The 17,995-nt window shown below is 36.3% G+C and overlaps 1 protein-coding gene across 1 annotated transcript; it reads left to right on the top strand.

Moving 5' to 3' along the window:
* Positions 1-6: 6 nt before the first annotated feature.
* On the top strand, positions 7-16,412 carry LOC142341736 (deoxyhypusine synthase-like). The gene is made up of 3 exons (XM_075392908.1): positions 7-371; positions 14,981-15,272; positions 15,681-16,412. The coding sequence occupies exons 1-3, from the start codon at positions 53-55 to the stop codon at positions 16,213-16,215; spliced, it is 1,146 nt and encodes a 381-aa protein (XP_075249023.1). The 5' UTR covers positions 7-52; the 3' UTR covers positions 16,216-16,412.
* Positions 16,413-17,995: the final 1,583 nt, after the last annotated feature.

Raw genomic sequence — 17,995 nt, 5'->3', positions numbered from 1 at the left:
AGTGTGCATTGTGTAGTCATTTCTAGTGTGCACTGTTGTTTCAGAAGTTAGAATGGTAGATAATTTTGCAGGAAAACTTCCAGATGAATTACGGTCCGCGATTCTTACGCAAACTCGGGTGAGCTTTGATACAAAAACCAGCCAGATAGTCAAAGGCTACGAGTTTGGTGATCAGACTGTCAACTTCGATGAAATGCTATCCTCTTCCTTCTTAACTACTGGCTTTCAAGCTACAAGTTTTGGTCTTGCTGTACAAGAAATTAATAAAATGATTCGATGCAAAGTGGAGGGAACGCTTACAGAGGATGAAATCGAAAAACAGAAATCAAATCCTATTTTGAGAAAACCAACTCCATGCACTATTTTCTTAGGTATTAAATAAGGTATTGTTAATTATAATTCAGGTTATAATTTTCGAGTGAATTTTGAAACAGGAAATGAAACATGTGAAAAAGTTTGGAGTGGTTTTGTTGCTGAACAAATGAAGAGTGGAGCGAAAAGAGAGTGGATTTTTGTTCATACCGCTGTTTTCTGGAGAGCGAGAAATTGAGGTGTGAAAAAATTCTGTAAGCTAGCGAAATTTTTTGTTCACGGGCGGCATTTTAAAGCAGTTTTTAATTTTTTCTGGTTAAAAGGTTTTGTTTTGATTTTGTTTTAATTTTAGGCTGTTTGTGGTAGTGGTTTGAAGGTTTCTGGAAATGCATATGAATTTTATGCTAATTCCGAGATTTTTCATGTATTTTGCTTATTTTTGGGCTAATTTTTGCACTTTTTTGACGAATGTTTTGTTCTACTGCCTCAAATGGGTATTGAAAAGACCCCTATTAGTTGAGAACTTTTTAGATAACAAGTAGTTACAGTTTTGTGTATATGAAGCATTTTTTTCTTGAGAAATATGACAAAAAATGGCGAAAATTAGATCTATTTTTCTTAATTTTTTGAATTTTCTTAGCCTATCATGACTTGCCCGTAATTTTGCGCGCATCGGGATACCCTATTGGCTGAAAAAAATTTTTCTTTGGATTTATATGCTTTTGTAATATTAAAAAAATTTATAAACTTTTCCCAGTTTTTTAGTCCAAGTTGTTTGTAAGAGCTTTTTTTCATGGTTTGTCTTCCAGTTTTTAAAAACAATTCTCATAACTGTCATGAGTTCATTATTGTCTTCCAGTATTTAAAAACAATTCTCATAAGTGATTATAGTTGGTACTAGTTGTTTTGATGAATTAATTTTGGCAGAGATAAATGTTTCGGGGTCTCGATTTATGGCAAAATTTGATCAGATGTTATATCATAGATTAGCAGATTTTGATTTTCTTGTTTTTAGTTTTTGTTTTGTTGTTTTGTTTCCAGATAAGTAATCAGTGGAGGCACGTTTTGTCTGATGAGTAGTTGGATGGCGTTCAAGTGGATTTCCATTTCGAATCGTTTCCGGAGTTCTCTCGGTTATGTTTTTTGCTTAAGATCTGTTCACACATTTTCATGATTTTTGAATTCACATTGGAGTAGTGATTTTGGGAAAGCCGAAACAGGAAATGGAGCGAAAAAGCGAGAGGTTTTGCGGCGTGAAATTTTTTCACTCTAATTTTAAAGTAGTGAGAAAATGGTGTTTGAAAACAAATTCCTTTTCTCGCTAGTGATTTTTTGTTCACATGCGGCAATTTCACTTTGATTTTTACTGTTTTTTCTTTTTTTTTTGGATCAAATTTTTTCTTTTTGGTTTTCCCAATCCATTCATAGTTCATAGTAGACCTAGTTCTTATTTCTTTGAACCAAATTGTTCTTTCTCGCTAGTGTTTTTTGTTCACATGCGGCATCCAGCTTTGATTTTCTGTTTTTAAGTTTTTTGATCTATTTTTTCTGTAAATGGTTTTTTCGAATTCACTCATAGTCCGTTCTAGGTCCAGTCTTTTGTTTAGTCAATAAAAAATATTTGAATTGTGCGTCAGGACTTGTCCTGCTATGTTTTTTTTCGTCGTCAAGATTTTTACGACCATATGACGTCACAAATGCTTCAAATCTTCTTTTTGTTCATTCGTTCATGCAATTTCAACTGAATTGTGTGCGTGGCGTCCTTTTTCACTCTTAGTGGAGCGAGTTAGTTGTTCATTCGCGTGATTAAGTTTTTGGTCACACTTGACCTACCCCACTCTCAAAAATGACTTCCTCACTCTGAAATTGACTTTTCTTTATTTTATTTCAAAGAGATAAGGTCAAATGAGTGCGCGACACTATAAATGAAGGGTATTTGAGGGCAACTATTAGAAGAAGCAATGTTAAATAGATTCTTAATCAAAATAAATCATAAAAAGCTTGAAAATGTTTATTGGGTCTGTTTCTTTTATTGTCTTTTTGAGACTACAGGTCTACGAAGCTATTGCGGTTATTTTCTAGCAAACTGGCAGCTATGTCCTTTTATTTTCTTAAATTTGTCTATTAATACTGTTTCTCTTACCTTAAACAATAAGTGGGTGTTTACCATTCTAGCCCCCTCTATGGTATGTTTACCATGATTAGGGGGGTGGGTCTATAGGTTATCTGGCTACAAAGCTGTGGGGGGGGGGGGTATAAAGGAAAAATCCAAGTAATTGTGTAAAACACAGTGAGACAATTCCGATTGCCATTTATGCGTCCAATTTTTACATGCTGTCGAAAACTGACCTGAGGACATTAGATAGTTGCCATCAAAAAGTTATGAAATGGATATTCTCAGTCTAAGTTAAAGAAAGCTAAAATATCTCAATGTGTTCCCTCTTTCCAGTATTTAAAAACATTTCTCATAGGTGATTATAGTTGGTACTAGTTGTTTTGATGAATTAATTTTGGCAGAGATAAATATTTCGGGGTCACGATTTATGACAAAATTTGATCATATGTTATATCATAGATTAGCAGATTTTGATTTTCTTGTTTTTAATTTTTGTTTTGTGGTTTTGTTTCCAGATAAGCAATCAGTGGAGGCACGTTTTGTCTGATGAGTAGTTGGATGGCGTTCAAGTGGATTTCCACTTCGAATCGTTTCCGGAGTTCTCGGTTATGTTTTTTGTTTAAGATCTGTTCACACATTTTCATGAATTTTGAAGTCACATTGGAGTAGTGATTTTGGGAACGCCAAAACAGGAAATGGAGCGAAAAAGCGAAAGGTTTTGCGGCTTGAAATTTTTTCACTCTAATTTTAAAGTAGTGAGAAAATGGTGTTTGAAAACAAATTCCTTTTCTCGCTAGTGATTTTTTGTTCACATGCGGCAATTTCACTTTGATTTTTACTGTTTTTTCTTTTTTTTTGGATCAGATTTTTGGTTTTCCCAATCCATTCATAGTTCATAGTAGACCTAGTTCTTATTTCTTTGAACCAAAATTTTCTTTCTCGCTAGTTTTTTTTGTTCACATGCGGTTTTCTAGCTTTGATTTTCTGTTTTTTGATCTATTTTTTCTGTAAATGGTTTTTTCGAATTCACTCATAGTCCGTTCTAGGTCCAGTTTTTTGTTTATTCAATACAAAATATTTGAATTGTGCGTCAGGACTTGTCCTGCTATGTTTTTTTCGTCGAATGCTTCAAATCGTCTTTTTGTTCATTCGTTCATGCAATTTCAACTGAATTGTGTGCGTAGCGTCCTTTTTCACTCTTAGTGGAGCGAGTTGTTGTTCATTCGCGTGATTAAGTTTTTGGTTACACTTGACCTACCCCACTCTCCAAAATGACTTCATCACTCTGAAATTGACTTTTCTTTATTTTATTTCAAAGAGATAAGGTCAAATGAGTGCGTGCAACTATAAATGAAGGTTATTTGAGGGCATCTATTAGAAGTAGCGATTTTATAGATTCTTAATCAAAATAGATCATAAAAAGTTCGAAAATGTTTATTGGGTCTGTTTCTTTTACCGTCTTTTTGAGACTACAGGTCTACGAAGCTATTGCGGCTATTTTCTAGCAATCTGGCAGCTATGTCCTTTTAATTTCTTAAATTTGTCTATTAATACTGTTTCTCTTACCTTAAACAATAAGTGGGTGTTTACCATTCTAGCCCCCTTTATGGTATGTTTACCATGATTAGGGGGGTGGGTCTATAGGTTATCTGACTACTAAGCTGTGGAGGGTATAAAGGGTGAAAATCCAAGTAATTGTGTAAAACACAGTGAGACAATTTCGACCGTCATTTATGCGTCCAATTGTTTCATGCTGTCGAAAACTGACCTGAGGACATTAGATAGTTGCCACCAAAAAGTTACAAAATGGATATTCTCAGTGTAAGTTAAAGAAAGCTAAAATATCAATGTGTTACCTCTTGGCTATTTTTAATACAATTGGACCTCTTATCAAAAATTTTAATAGACAGGTACGACATTGTATATACTAATTACTTAGAAATTTCGACATCAGACAAGGTCAAGCAATTTCTTCGGCTGAAAAGATTACGGGAGGCTCAGCGCTCACTTTTTTCCCACAGAACAGCTTATCGATCAGGTTTGCGTTCACTTTTTAATCTATGTGAGCCTGCAGAACTAAATGTATTCTGCTCAAAATCATATGAAATTAGTTTAGCGATTATTTCAGCGAATCTGACGCATGTGCTTGGACGTTCAGCTGCTTATGCGATTGCGGTCGCATGCGAAAGCTGTCGAGAAAATTCAGAGTTAACTGAATTATTGTCCTTAAATTTCACTTTGATTTGTACTGTTTTTTCTTTTTTGGATCGGATTTTTTTACTTTTTGGTTTTCCCAATCCATTCATAGTTCAAAGTAGACCTATTTCTTTTTATTTGAACCAAATTTTCCTTTCTTGCTTGTGTTTTTTTGTTCACATGCGGCCTTCTAACTTATTTTCTGGTTTTAAGTTTTTTGTTCTATTTTTTCGGGAAAGGGTTTTCCGAATTCACTCATAGTCCGTTCTATGTCCAGTCTTTTGTTTAGTTAATAAAAATCTTTGATTTGTACGTCAGGACTTGTCCCGCTATGTTTTTTCGTGATTTTTACGACCATATTTTTACGACCGTCGAGATTGTTACGATCATATGACGTCAAATACTTCAAATCTGCTTTTTGTTCATTCGTTCATGCAATTTCAACTGAATTGCGTGCGTGGCGTCCTTTTTCACTCTTAGTGGAGTGAGTTCTTGTTCATTCGTGTGATCAAGTTTGACCTACCCCACTCTCAGAAATGACTTCCTCACTGTGAAATTGACTTTTCTTTACTTTGTTTCGAAGAGACAAGGTCAAATGGGTGCGTGGAACTATAAATGAAGGGTATTTGAGGGCATCTATTAGAAGTAGCAATGTTAAACAGATTCTTAATCAAAATAGAACAAAAAGCTTTAAAAATGTTTTTTTGGGCCTGTTTCTTTTATTATCTTTTTGAGACTACAGGTCTACGAAGCTGTTGCGGCCATTTTCCAGCAATCTGGCAGCTATGTTTTTTGCTTTCTTAAATTAGTCTATTAGTACTGTTTCTCTTATACCGCAAACAACAATAAGTGGGTGTTTACCATTCTAGCCCCCTTTATGGTATGTTTACCTTGATAAGGGGGGTGGGTCTATAGGTTATCTGACTACTAAGCTGTGGGGGGTATAAAGGGTAAAAATCCAAGTAATTGTGTAAAACACAGACAATTTCGACCGTCATTTATGCGTCCAATTGTTACATGCTGTCGAAAACTGACCTGAGGACATTAGATAGTTGCCACCAAAAAGTTACAAAATGGATATTCTCAGTCTAAGTTAAAGAAAGCTAAAATATCAATCTGTTACCTCTTGGCTATTTTTAATACTATTGGACCTCTTATCAAAAATTTTAATAGACAGGTACGACATTGTATATACTAATTACTTAGAAATTTCGACATCAGACAAGGTCAAGCAATTTCTTCGGCTCAAAAGATTACGGGAGGCTCAGCGCGCACTTTTTTTCCCACAGAACAGCTTATCGATCAAGTTTGCGTTCACTTTTTAATCTATGTGAGCCTGCAGAACTAAATGTATTCTGCTCAAAATCATATGAAATTAGTTTAGCGATTATTTCAGCGAATCTGACACATGTGCTTGGACGTTCAGCTAATTATGCGATTGCGGTCGCATGCGAAGGCTGTCGAGAAAATTCAGGGTTAACTGATTTATTGTCCTTAAATTTCACTTTGATTTGTACTGTTTTTTCTTTTTTGGATCGGATTTTTTTCCTTTTTGGTTTTCCCAATCCATCCATAGTTCAAAGTAGACCTATTTCTTTTTATTTGAACCAAATTTTCCTTTCTTGCTTGTGTTTTTTTGTTCACATGCGGCCTTCTAACTTTTATTTTCTGGTTTTAAGTTTTTTGTTCTATTTTTTCGGGAAAGGCTTTTGCGAATTCACTCATAGTCCGTTCTATGTCCAGTCTTTTTTTTAGTTAATAAAAATCTTTGATTTGTACGTCAGGACTTGTCCCGCTATGTTTTTTTCGTGAGTTTTACGACCATATTTTTACGACCGTCGAGATTGTTACGACCATATGACGTCACAAATACTTCAAATCTGCTTTTTGTTCATTCGTTCATGCAATTTCAACTGAATTGCGTGCGTGGCGTCCTTTTTCACTCTTAGTGGAGTGAGTTTTTGTTCATTCGTGTGATCAAGTTTGACCTACCCCAATCTCAGAAATGACTTCCTCACTGTGAAATTGACTTTTCTTTACTTTGTTTCGAACAGACAAGGTCAAATGAGTGCGTGGAACTATAAATGAAGGGTATTTGAGGGCATCTATTAGAAGTAGCAATGTTAAACAGATTCTTAATCAAAATAGAACAAAAAGCTTTAAAAATGTTTTTTTTTTGGGCCTGTTTCTTTTATTATCCTATTGAGACTACAGGTCTACGAAGCTGTTGCGGCCATTTTCCAGCAATCTGGCAGCTATGTTTTTTGCTTTCTTAAATTAGTCTATTAGTACTGTTTCTCTTATACCTTAAACAACAATAAGTGGGTGTTTCCCATTCTAGCCCCCCCCCCCTTTATGGTATGTTTATGTGGGGTGGGGGGGGGGGGGTCTATATGTTATCTGACCACTAAGCTTTTGTTTTTTTTTGGGGGGGGGCTGTAAAGGGTAAGATCCAAATAATTGTGTAAAACACAGTGAGACAATTCCGATTGTCATTTATGCGTCCAATTGTTACATGCTATCGAAAACTGACCTGAGGACTTAATATAGTTGCCACCGAAATGTTACGAAATGGATATTCTCAGTCTAAGTTAAAGAAAGCTAATGTATCTCAATGTGTCACCTCCTGGCTATTTTTAATACTATCGGATCTCTTATCAAAAGTTTTAATAGACAGGTACGATATTGTATATACTGATTACTTAATCTCGACATCAGACAAGGTCAAGCAATTTCTTCGGCTGAAAAGATAAGGGGAGGCTCAGCGCTCACTTTTTTTTCCCACAGAACAGCTTATGGATCAAGTTTGCGTTCACTTTTTAAACTATGTGAGCCTGCAGAACTAAAAGTATTCTGCTCAAAATCATGTGAAGTTACTTTAGCGATTATTTCAGCGAATCTGACACATGCGCTTGGAGGTTCAGTTGCTAATGTGAATGCTGTCGAGAAATTTCAGAGTCAACTGAATTAATGACCATAAACTGTAAAAACTACCGTAAAAGGTAGATGTCCCGCACTTATGTGAAAGTCCTAATAATAATATTGATTAAGCACAGATTGGGAACTTTTTTTTATCCGTTATATAATTTGCCCAACTTCTAACATCTATTCACGGAACGCACTTTTTCCAGATTTTTTAACAGGTAATTCAGATTATACTATTTTTGCGATAGAATGCGCATACGGTGATTATTTTCAAAGCTTATTCGTAGCATAGACATTCAGCCCTTCCAAAATGAGTTAGAATGGAATGTTAAAAATTTGTTAAGTGAATGTTATGGCACAGCTGGTTCCAATCTAAAGATAACTATACGTGATCAGCGCTACACTATCAAAAACTTTCACGAAATTCAAAGCTATCAGATAAGAAGGAAGAATAAATCTTTCTTTTTCGCTCCCATAAATGTAACAGGCGAATTTTGAAAGCTTTAAACTCAGGTTGTGTTTCGATGCACCGGGAAAATTGTGATCAAAAATTTGTTTAAAAAAACTAATCCAACATTATAAAGTCATAACCGAGAAGTTTATGATCATTACAAACAGACAGGCATAAATGCACAAACAATAATTCAGAATATAGAACTTCACATTGTATCGGATATTTCTGGAAACAGCGTCACCCCAAGGAAAAATTCCGTAATTAATTAAATGATGGTTCGCAATGACATTATTACGAAAAAATGTTTCTTTTCTTCAGAAACGGGTAGTTGAAAGGATGAGAAATGAGATCTTTAGACAGGCCGTTTAATACACCAGGTAATTTTATGAGATTTTTTAATTCGGAATATTTGTTTTTACATATGCTCTTATAAAAGTATTTATCATTTCTTTCAGCTGATAAAGGTTGCTATTTGGCAAACAAAAACAGTTCGATGGTCTGGAGGCAGTTTTCAGGCCATGTACAATTAAAATAATAGCATGCTATTCTGTATCTGAAAAGAATAGATGTAATATGACTTATGGGGAGATATGTTAATGCTCTATTGTTGTTGATGTAATTTTTTCGGGTCAAGTTAATTAACTTTTTTATTGCATATCTGTTGCCGCAAATTTTCTTTTCAAGTTTAGTTTTTTACCTTCATAGCTTGAGCGGTTAGAAAGTTACTTTGGAGAAGGGTTTATAGCTAAATAAGGTTTCTACTTTAAAAGATTTCAATGTAAGACTGAAATTTCCGGTCGGTGATCTTCAGCTTTAGTTAGTATGCTGTAGTTGTACGTAATACGCGAACATCCGAAAAGGCTTCAATAATTTGTCTCTTTTTCGAAAATCGATCAAGACCAGATCCAAATCTTGGTAAACTTGTCGCTGGTTTATTATACGTAGTATAGCAGGTCGTGATGTGTGTACTGCAACACTTACTGAATAATATATAGGCTATTTTTTTTTAAAATTGATAATCAAATTGAAAATTTGTAGATTTGAGGTGATGTAGAATTCGAAAACTGGCCCTGTTGGAGTTTTTGCGGTAATTATTAACATTGCGGCATTTCTGAGTAATTATTTGAATTTTTCTGAGCGAGGTTCTTATTCATCTTCATATCGCGTGATTCGTATTCATCTTCATATCGCGTGATTCGCAATGTGTAAAAGAGGTTTTAGTGTTGAGAATATCATCTCAAGTTTTGCTCAATTTTTAACCAACTTCAATTAATTTTGTTTGAGGCCGATTGTTTGCTCTTTTACAGGCTTCGGGTTACTCGTTTGTTGTTGTCTATGGATCCTCCGTGGTATTTCTCAAGGCTGAACCATAATTGCTCTAATTTCGTTTTCCCTTGATGGAGTTTCCTGTTATTGATTGGTGTCATGATTCTCAATTATTGGTCTTTCTTTTGTTAAATTAGACGGTTGTTTTGGAGATGAAGGCAATTTTGGCGTTTGTGAACGTGAGCCTAAACGTGCTAATGTCTACTGAGTTTCGATTTTTCTTAGTCCTCGCGTTTTTGCAAAACATTGTCTTAAATGAAAAACTGGCTCGGGGTGAATTTTCTTGTGAATTTGTCGCCGAATTAATCGGTGAAGTTGATTTGATTTCCACTGGTAGTAGTGCTGATAATGGCAGTATTACTTGCCATATTGGAGTTAAGGGGCCGACAGTGGAACTTTGGAGGCTCTATTTAGAAGATTAACCTTGATTTGTATTTGCGACGCTTGAGCTCTTAGGTTTTGAAGGCGCGTACTTCGATCTTGTTCCCTTATAATGCCCTGGAATGTTTTCATCAAATAGTTTTGGCTCTATTTTGGTTTTTTTGAAAGATCCGATTCAAGTGTTGCTGGGTCAGTTATTTGGTTGCTCTGCTAAATTGATAGACCCTGACCTGATCCAACGAAAACATTGGGTATAATTTTTTCTTATAATATGATTTGCTTTACTCAGAACTCTTCAGATGTATATAGTGGTTGCTTTGTTTTTCTGCTTTCTCGGTAAACTCGTTTTACCCTATTAACCGAGGATTTAGTAGTAAACAATAAAATGGACATTGAGTGATTGTGCTGCTGCTTTTCAGTCATAGAACTTCTGTGCCGCTAGTAAGGATGCAAAAGTTTGCAGCTGCAAGACATTCTGATTTAACTTAACTGCTTGCATTATTCGCGCGGAAATGTTGCGATCAAGTGATTTATTGGGTTGACATTCATGAATTAGAGTTTTTGTTCAATGTCTTGTGGTTACAAACGGTCAAGTTGTTTCACTTTTTTTCTCTTGTTTGTGATCTTACCTCAGCTTAATTCATCACGTTTTCACTCAGTTGTCCGCCTGATTTCAAGGTCTCCTTATAGTTCTTTTAACAAATCTTATGCGTTTTCTCTGTCAGTTAAATCGTTCGAAACATTGATTGATTTCCGTATTTCCGTTTTATATTCCGTTCGTTTCATTTTACATAGGCTGTCTATTTCGTCTCCGTGTTCTCTTTTTATTTCAGGATACACGTCGTAGAGTCCAAGCTCCTGTAAACGTAAACGGATGTTGACTGCATTCATCGCCGACTCGGAAACAGTTTTCAAATGTTCGATGTTTTTAATTGAAAAATCTGGCGCCTTCGCTTCCGTTTAAACGTGTATTTCACGGACCGGCACTTTCTGTTAACTAAAAGGGCAAGCCAGCTATTTTTATTTGGAGAAATGGCAAGCCAGCCAAGATGTGAGAAAACTGGTAGAGTGGGATTTACAGTGCCAGAAATTCTGTGATAAAAGTGGAAAGCTTTAGCTGTGCTGGCGCGGAAGTTTTATTAAAAAGACGGGAGGCAAGGACTTTTTGACTCTTTTCCTGTGACGTGGTCTTCAACAATCAGCGCACTTCACTGCGTTGCAGAGGAGGACGTATTTTTGGCTAGAACAAGGCAATATGAGTGTCATATGTTAATTCAAGAAGTGGTTTTTCATTCTATTGCCTTGTAGTGCGTTTAGTTTGCTTGAATGTCGGCTCCATTTGGTATAAAGGGATCTTTTTGCCTAAATTCGGTTTAAAATTCCTTAAAAACTAGTCGTTTTCTTCTTAGTGAACTTATAAAAAAATTTCAGACTTCCCCTTCTTGTGGCGCCCTTCCCTCATTTTTGAGTTTACTGCCAAGAAATTTGATTGACTGGAAGTTTTGTCAGACGAGGAATTAATTACAACGTTTCTTGAAAACCATCCATGAACTGAGTAATAATTCCAGCTGCGAAACACGGGTTCAAATAGTTTTGTATAAATGAGCCTAAACCGGCGACTGATTCATCAGGTCCACGGAAGTTTGCCGTCCCTGTACATATACTCATATATGTTTGGCAGAAATGTCGGAGTTTTCTACAAATAAGATTTTGCATTAATCGATCTGCTCCCGATTTCGTGGCAACTTTCACAAGTTGAATTTATTAAGAAAGATTTTTTGGTCTTTGTCATTTATGTGTAGATCAATTTGTAGATCAAATGTGTAGAACATTTGAAAATTTACAGTTTGTTCATAAATTCCTTTGAAGCAATGGCAAATTGCTGGAATCTTCGCAAGTTTCTGCTTTCGGGAACCACAATTTACTGTATTCTTTGGTGGTTGAAGTCTTGGGTAAATTGTTTCATTTCCGTAACAGGGTCATTATTTCTCGATTTCGCTGGTGCTTTTAATTGTGTGTTGTTTGTATTAATTGATCAGCTTGCTGGGCTGAAGGAATTGAAAATTTACCTATCTGTTTTCGACTAGAGATTGTAATTAGATATTCAGTTACGATAAGGGCAGAGACGTACAATGTTTTGTTCTTTCCCAAAGTTTTTAAGGAAGAAGTTAGGAGAATTTTGTCTCGATTTCTTTGTCTCATTTTCTATTTCATTTGTAGTGTTTACTACAGTTTTGTTCTCGAAATCATCAATTTTGTCCTGTAGTAAAAATCACAAAACGATCAATTGCGTTGATGGGAATCTTTTTGCCGTTTGGCTCACTGTTTTTTGTTTGCTGGATTGATTTCGTTGACTTGGACTGTCAAATCGGGGGATTGGATAAGGCCCTGTTTTGGGAAAATGGAAATCTCGTTCCTGACAAAGAAAGGGCTGACAAGAATGGCTGCCTTCGTCGGACAAGTTGGGTAAGTTTGATTTTGGCCTGTTTTTCTATTCTCCTTAGCTGTCCTCTGTCCATTTTAACTGATGTGCATTCTGGTTGTTTTATTTTTTAATTCTTTTTTTATCCGTAATCCTGAAGTAAGTCTCGGTAATTGCTTGAAGCAATCTGTTGCTCACAACGTTCGCAGATGCTTGTGTCAATTAGCGCTCATGGATTGATTGTTATCAAATTTAATTTTGACGCAGGGGAGAGCAGGTCATCTCATTTTTGGTGCAATGTTGAAGATCATGTTGATTAGAAGGCTGCTCTATAAATTTTGGAAACGGTTTGCAACTTTTGGGCTTTGAGGGTGGCTTCAATAATATTTTTGTTGAATAAGGGAGTGAGATTTATCTATTGATAGATCAGTTTAGAGAGCGCCGCGTCAAAAATTTTTTCAGTTAGTGTTGCGGATCTCGTTGAATCCAACCTCAGAATAATCGGCTCTTGCACACCTGTACCTAATTTTCATCGGCTCTCTAGCAGTGGTGCAGAGATCATTCATTGGTGAGGCTGGTGGTTGCTCGATTAGTTTTAATCTAAGCCAGCCAGACATTGCTTTAATAAGACTCGTCTTCACTTATTCGTTCTTGTTGTGTTTGCAGCGTGTAATCTGGCCGCTCAGCCTTTGCAAAAGATTGGGGTTGAGTAGTCACGCTTAGCCTTTGTTTAGAGATTTACTTAGTAGGCAAATCTTAGTTGTTGCGACCTAAGAACGTGAACTTCCTGAAGAGCTTGGTGCGATAAGAGGTCCCTGAGTGCTGTGAAACTAAGCTCAAGATTGTTTCTTTTTGCTTCTGATAAAGTTTGGAAGTGCTATAGCGTGGTATCTCAATTGTGGAGTTGGAGAAAATTGGATTTTTTGTGAGCGGGAGATGTGTTACGCAAATAAACCTTGAAAGGAATTTTGCAGTCAGTCTAAAATCTTGGCTTTGAGCTCCGCTAATTGGTTCTACTGTTATTTGGACGTTAGCAGCCTTTTTAGTCACCTAATTGAATAACTACACAAAGAAAATTAATGAGAATGGTACGAAAGGTTAGTAGCACTTGATTAAATCTAGAGAGCTATTATTCGGAAGAGAAGAATATTGATGAGAGAATCACAAAATCATTCAAGTCAGTATCATAGCCATGGATCTTAAGGTATCTAATTTTGTAAGTTTCACGGGCTTTTTGTCTCGGAGTATTTTGTGCACATATAACTAAAGCACGTTGGTCACTAGAGTAGTGGGTTAACAACACTACTTGCTTAGTTTTGTTGGAGGCGAAAACAGGTATCACTGTTGAGCTTTTGAGTCTGCTTGTTTGGGGACTAATGAATTGAATATAGTCCTAGGCTTTGTTTTCATCGAGGCTTTTTGAATAGTGGCAGTTCTGAATGAGGGGGAGCATTTGGCTATTATATAAATCATGCGAGGGCATTTTATATTAGCTCCGACTTGTAATTGTTCAAGTATTACTCAGTTTTCTGCTGATTTTTTGCCGAGAATCAGTATCTTTTTTCAATCTCTCTCTCTCTTTCTCTCTCTCTCTCTCTCTCTCTCTCTCTCTCTCTTGTTTGTTTTTGCCTCTGTTTGTAGTAGAGATAGTGTCACTGAGTTCACTTTCTTTCTCTCTTTAAATTACGTATTTTTTTGCTTCTGCAGTTCACAATCTGAATGAAAATTTTGATTGCGGTGTCAGAGAAAGGTTGATAAGTAGATGAAACATTGGTAACCAAGAAGCAGTCTGAGTAACCTTTAATATTAAAAGGAGAATAATAAAAACGCGACACTAAATTGACAAGAATAATCCTCGAAAGACATATAAACGAATGTATTGTAAATGACAACCTTTAGTTATATTCTTTACTTTCAAATTTTAATTACAAATTCAATGCAGTAAAATCAAGATGCGCGTCTCTTTTAAATTGTTTGACGACTGGTTTAATATCATATTTGTCCTCAAAGGATATTGCGTTAACTCTATCATTCTAACCTTCGGGAAATGCAACCGTAAAACTGATAAGCAACTTCTCTTCAACGAAAACAAAGTATGTTTCTGCAGATATATTTTTGATATTGGCGCCTCCGTAAGAATATTGTTAGGTCAAATTTATACAACTCTTGAACTTGATCTTTTGAAATGTGGCACCAAGAGATTAGGTTAATATTAAATTAAATTAGACAAGTTTTGACAGTAATAAACATAATAGCTAGCTGTCTACACTCCTGTCACCGTGTAATGTGGTTTTGGGAGTTGTAATCTTAATAATCTAAAGTTGTCAAAGTAATGTTTCAAACCAAGTTGATTAACTCTTTTATGACATTTGCTGTTGTCGTATAAATTATTCCTTTAAAGTTTATACCTTTCATAGCCAGGTTATTAATGAAATTATAGACAGGTTATTAATGAAAATAAATATACCTTTTTTCATCTTAATTAGGCAGCGAAATCAGGTCTATAAATGGCGTTGGAAATAGTGTTAAATGAAGGGAAAATAGTAAAGGGGGGAATATCCATTATCATATGAAACGTTTTTAAGACGTTTCAATAGATGAATAGATGCTTCTGTTCCCTCGTAGTTTTATAACCATAAGATCTATTTTCATTTTTGCGAGTAAATTTCAATTTGACAATTCACAATTTGATCTTAACGTTCTTTGCCATTTTCATATAGCGGTGATCGTTTTTGATGTTACGTAGCCAGTCAGTTTCTGATCATTTTACGACTGCGTAACCAATCCATTTCTTGCCGAAATGTTGGCTGACAGAAAAGAAGGTGCTATAGTTATTTTCTGTGTTTAGGTTACACATCAAATCTCATATCAGCAGGAACAAGAGAAACGCTAAATTACCTTGCCAAATATAACATGGTTGATGTGCTGGTCACAACAGCTGGCGGAATTGAAGAAGACATTATAAAATGTCTGGCACCCACATATATCGGCCGGTTTGATCTGCCTGGAGCTCAGTTATATGCTGACAGTATTAATCGAATCGGTAATTTGTTGGAGCCAAATACAAATTACTGTCTGTTTGAAGACTGGCTGGTTCCTCTGTTGGATAAAATGCTACAGGAGGAGAAAGAGGGATTCCGGTAGGTTTGAAGAATAGGGTTTGAGGAATTTAATTCATTTTAATTCGATTTGTTTCTAAAAATGAATTCTTATCATGGGAGACAGCGTTTATTCATCATAAAAACGTAGAAAACAACTTTAATGCGATCTGACTGTTGTAATACGGTCAAATAAATTATCATGTTGAGTCCTCTAACAAGTAAATAAATTATCAAGAAGAAATTATGAATCCCCCATCACCTTATCTTTCTATTCTCGCTATAGTCAAATTATTTTTTCAATTACAGGTTTTGTTGATAGGTAGCATTAATCACATGTTAAATAGCTGGCAGTACTAAGTAACCATAGTTATTGGTCGAGTAGTGCGTGTTTCTGCAATTGTTATTGATTGAAAGCTCTCCTCCAATGAGAAATTACTGTTGTTTCAGATGGACGCCATCTAAGTTTATCCACAGATTGGGAAAAGAAATAAACAACCCCGACTCTGTTTACTTCTGGGCCTACAAGAACAACATTCCAGTCTTTTGTCCCGCCTTAACTGATGGAAGCATAGGTGATATGCTCTTCTTCCATACTTTCAAAAATGATGGTCGCTCTATTACTCTCGACATAGTCGAAGACATACGACTCTTAAATTTACAGTCCCTAAAAGCTGCCAAATCTGGGATGATTATACTCGGGGGAGGAGTTACGAAACACCATATATGTAATGCTAATTTGATGCGTAATGGTGCCGATTTCAGCGTATTTGTTAATACTGCTTCTGAGTACGACGGCTCCGATTCGGGCGCTCAGCCAGACGAAGCGATTTCCTGGGGTAAAATTAAAACCACCGCCACACCTGTTAAAATGCACGCGGACGCAAGTTTTGCCTTTCCTCTGATTGTGTCGCAAACGTTTTTCAAGTTCAAGGAGCATTTTGTGAAACCAGATGAGCCTGAATGTAAAGTGCCTAAGAAGTGACCAATTTGTCCGTGGAACTGAGCATCAAGACGGAACGATGTGACGGAAAGGACCGTAAATTTAATTTTCCAGATTGGACGTCAATTTGTAGTTGATCTTCGGAAGTCTATCACCCGATTCACAGTCAATCAAATTTTTCATAACTGTAAAAAAGTGGTGACTTATGAAAATTATTAATTTAAATCTTTGATTTATTTCTTGAGGTTTTCAAAATAGATTAGTGCGTCATTTTAGTACGTAGAGATATCATTAAAGGCGAAATCTATTAAAAAGATTAGTGTGTCATTTTAGCATGTAAAGATGTCATAAAGGCGTAGAACAGCACACTTTTATCAGTAAGGTTGCGTCAATAAAATCGAGAACGTATTTTTATTCAAATCTTTCAGGTCATTATTTGGCAAAACTACGAGTTCTATTTTTAATTGCCCTCAAATTGTTTATTGTAATTGTTTGTCCTACGGTCTTTTTCTAATGCATTTTTTCTCTTGGCCAATTTTTCGTCCGACACTTAACTTTTCGTCCGCAAAAAGCGGATAAACAGATAAAGCCCGGAGGGCATTATGGGGCTGAGCAGTTCTGTTATAGTTCCTGCGACCTCCTAACCTCTAAGAATGTTGGTCGTCGACACTGTTTAATTGCTCCCAAACGAAGTTTGTAGCAAGTATATTAGTGCCGCGGTCTTTTTAATAGCCGCGAAGCGATAGCTGAGGCTATTATTGGCCTTCTCTTGGTTTTTTATTTCGTCGTCAAGATTTTTGTTACGATCATATGACGTCACAATCTGCTTTTGTTCATTCGTTCATGCAATTTCAACTGAATTGCGTGCGTCATTTTTTGCTCTTAGTGGAGCGAGTCTTTTGTTCATTCGCGTGATTAAGTTTTTGGTCACACGTTACTTACCTCACTCTCAAAAATGACTTCCTCACTCTGAAATTGACTTTTCTTTACTTTATATCAGAGAGATAAGGTCAAATGAGTGCGTGCAACTATAAAGGAAGGGTATTTGAGGGCATCTATTAGAAGAGCAATAAATTAAACAGATTCTTAATCAAAATATAACATAAAAAGCTGTAGAAAGTTTTTTCGGGTCTGTTTCTTTTGTTATCTTTTTGAGACTACAGGTCTACGAAGCTATTGCGGTTTTTTTGGCAATCTGCCAGCTATGTTTTAGCGACTTTTCCCTGGACCGATTTTTTGTCTTACCCTTTTGACTTTTCGTCCTTCAAAACGGGATAGGCAGCTCTAACCCGGAGAGAATTAAGTTCTCTAAGAGCTTTATGGTCGTATGGCTTCACCGATGCGATTCACCGAAGTATATGAAGCGTGGTTCTTAGAGTTTGACCCCTCTCCCTTTAAATCCCGCCTTCTTAACACCCCACTCCACCTCATTCTATCCATAACCCGGAACACTCGCCACCCAACTTGGGCTTCTTCTCCCTGGTATGCTCCCCGCTCAATTAAGCTAAAAGTAACCCAGCGAGTTCGACCCCCCGCCGTGCGCTTCAAGCCCCCCCCCCACCCCACCGCCGCGCTCACCCCCACGGCCCTTCAATTAGCTAAATCTAGCCTCCCTAAACTGTAGCTGTCTACTGACAAAGCCAACTGATCGCCGCCGGTCGTTTCAGAGCATTTCGCTCGACGTTAGTCGGTTACGTTTTCGGAAGACGTAAATTCTAAGTCTCAACTGTTTTCTTTGATAATAGGAGGAATCTGATAAGTACTTGCACCAAAACACTAACCTATGCCGACTATTTCTTTTTGATATTGAAGTAAGTCGATT

Source organism: Convolutriloba macropyga, chromosome 6 (genome assembly GCF_964194025.1).
Source record: "Convolutriloba macropyga chromosome 6, txConMacr16.3, whole genome shotgun sequence".
Taxonomy (NCBI): domain Eukaryota; kingdom Metazoa; phylum Xenacoelomorpha; order Acoela; family Convolutidae; genus Convolutriloba; species Convolutriloba macropyga.
The sequence above is the reverse complement of the archived record's forward strand: the minus strand, read 5'-3'. Positions and strand labels throughout refer to the sequence as shown.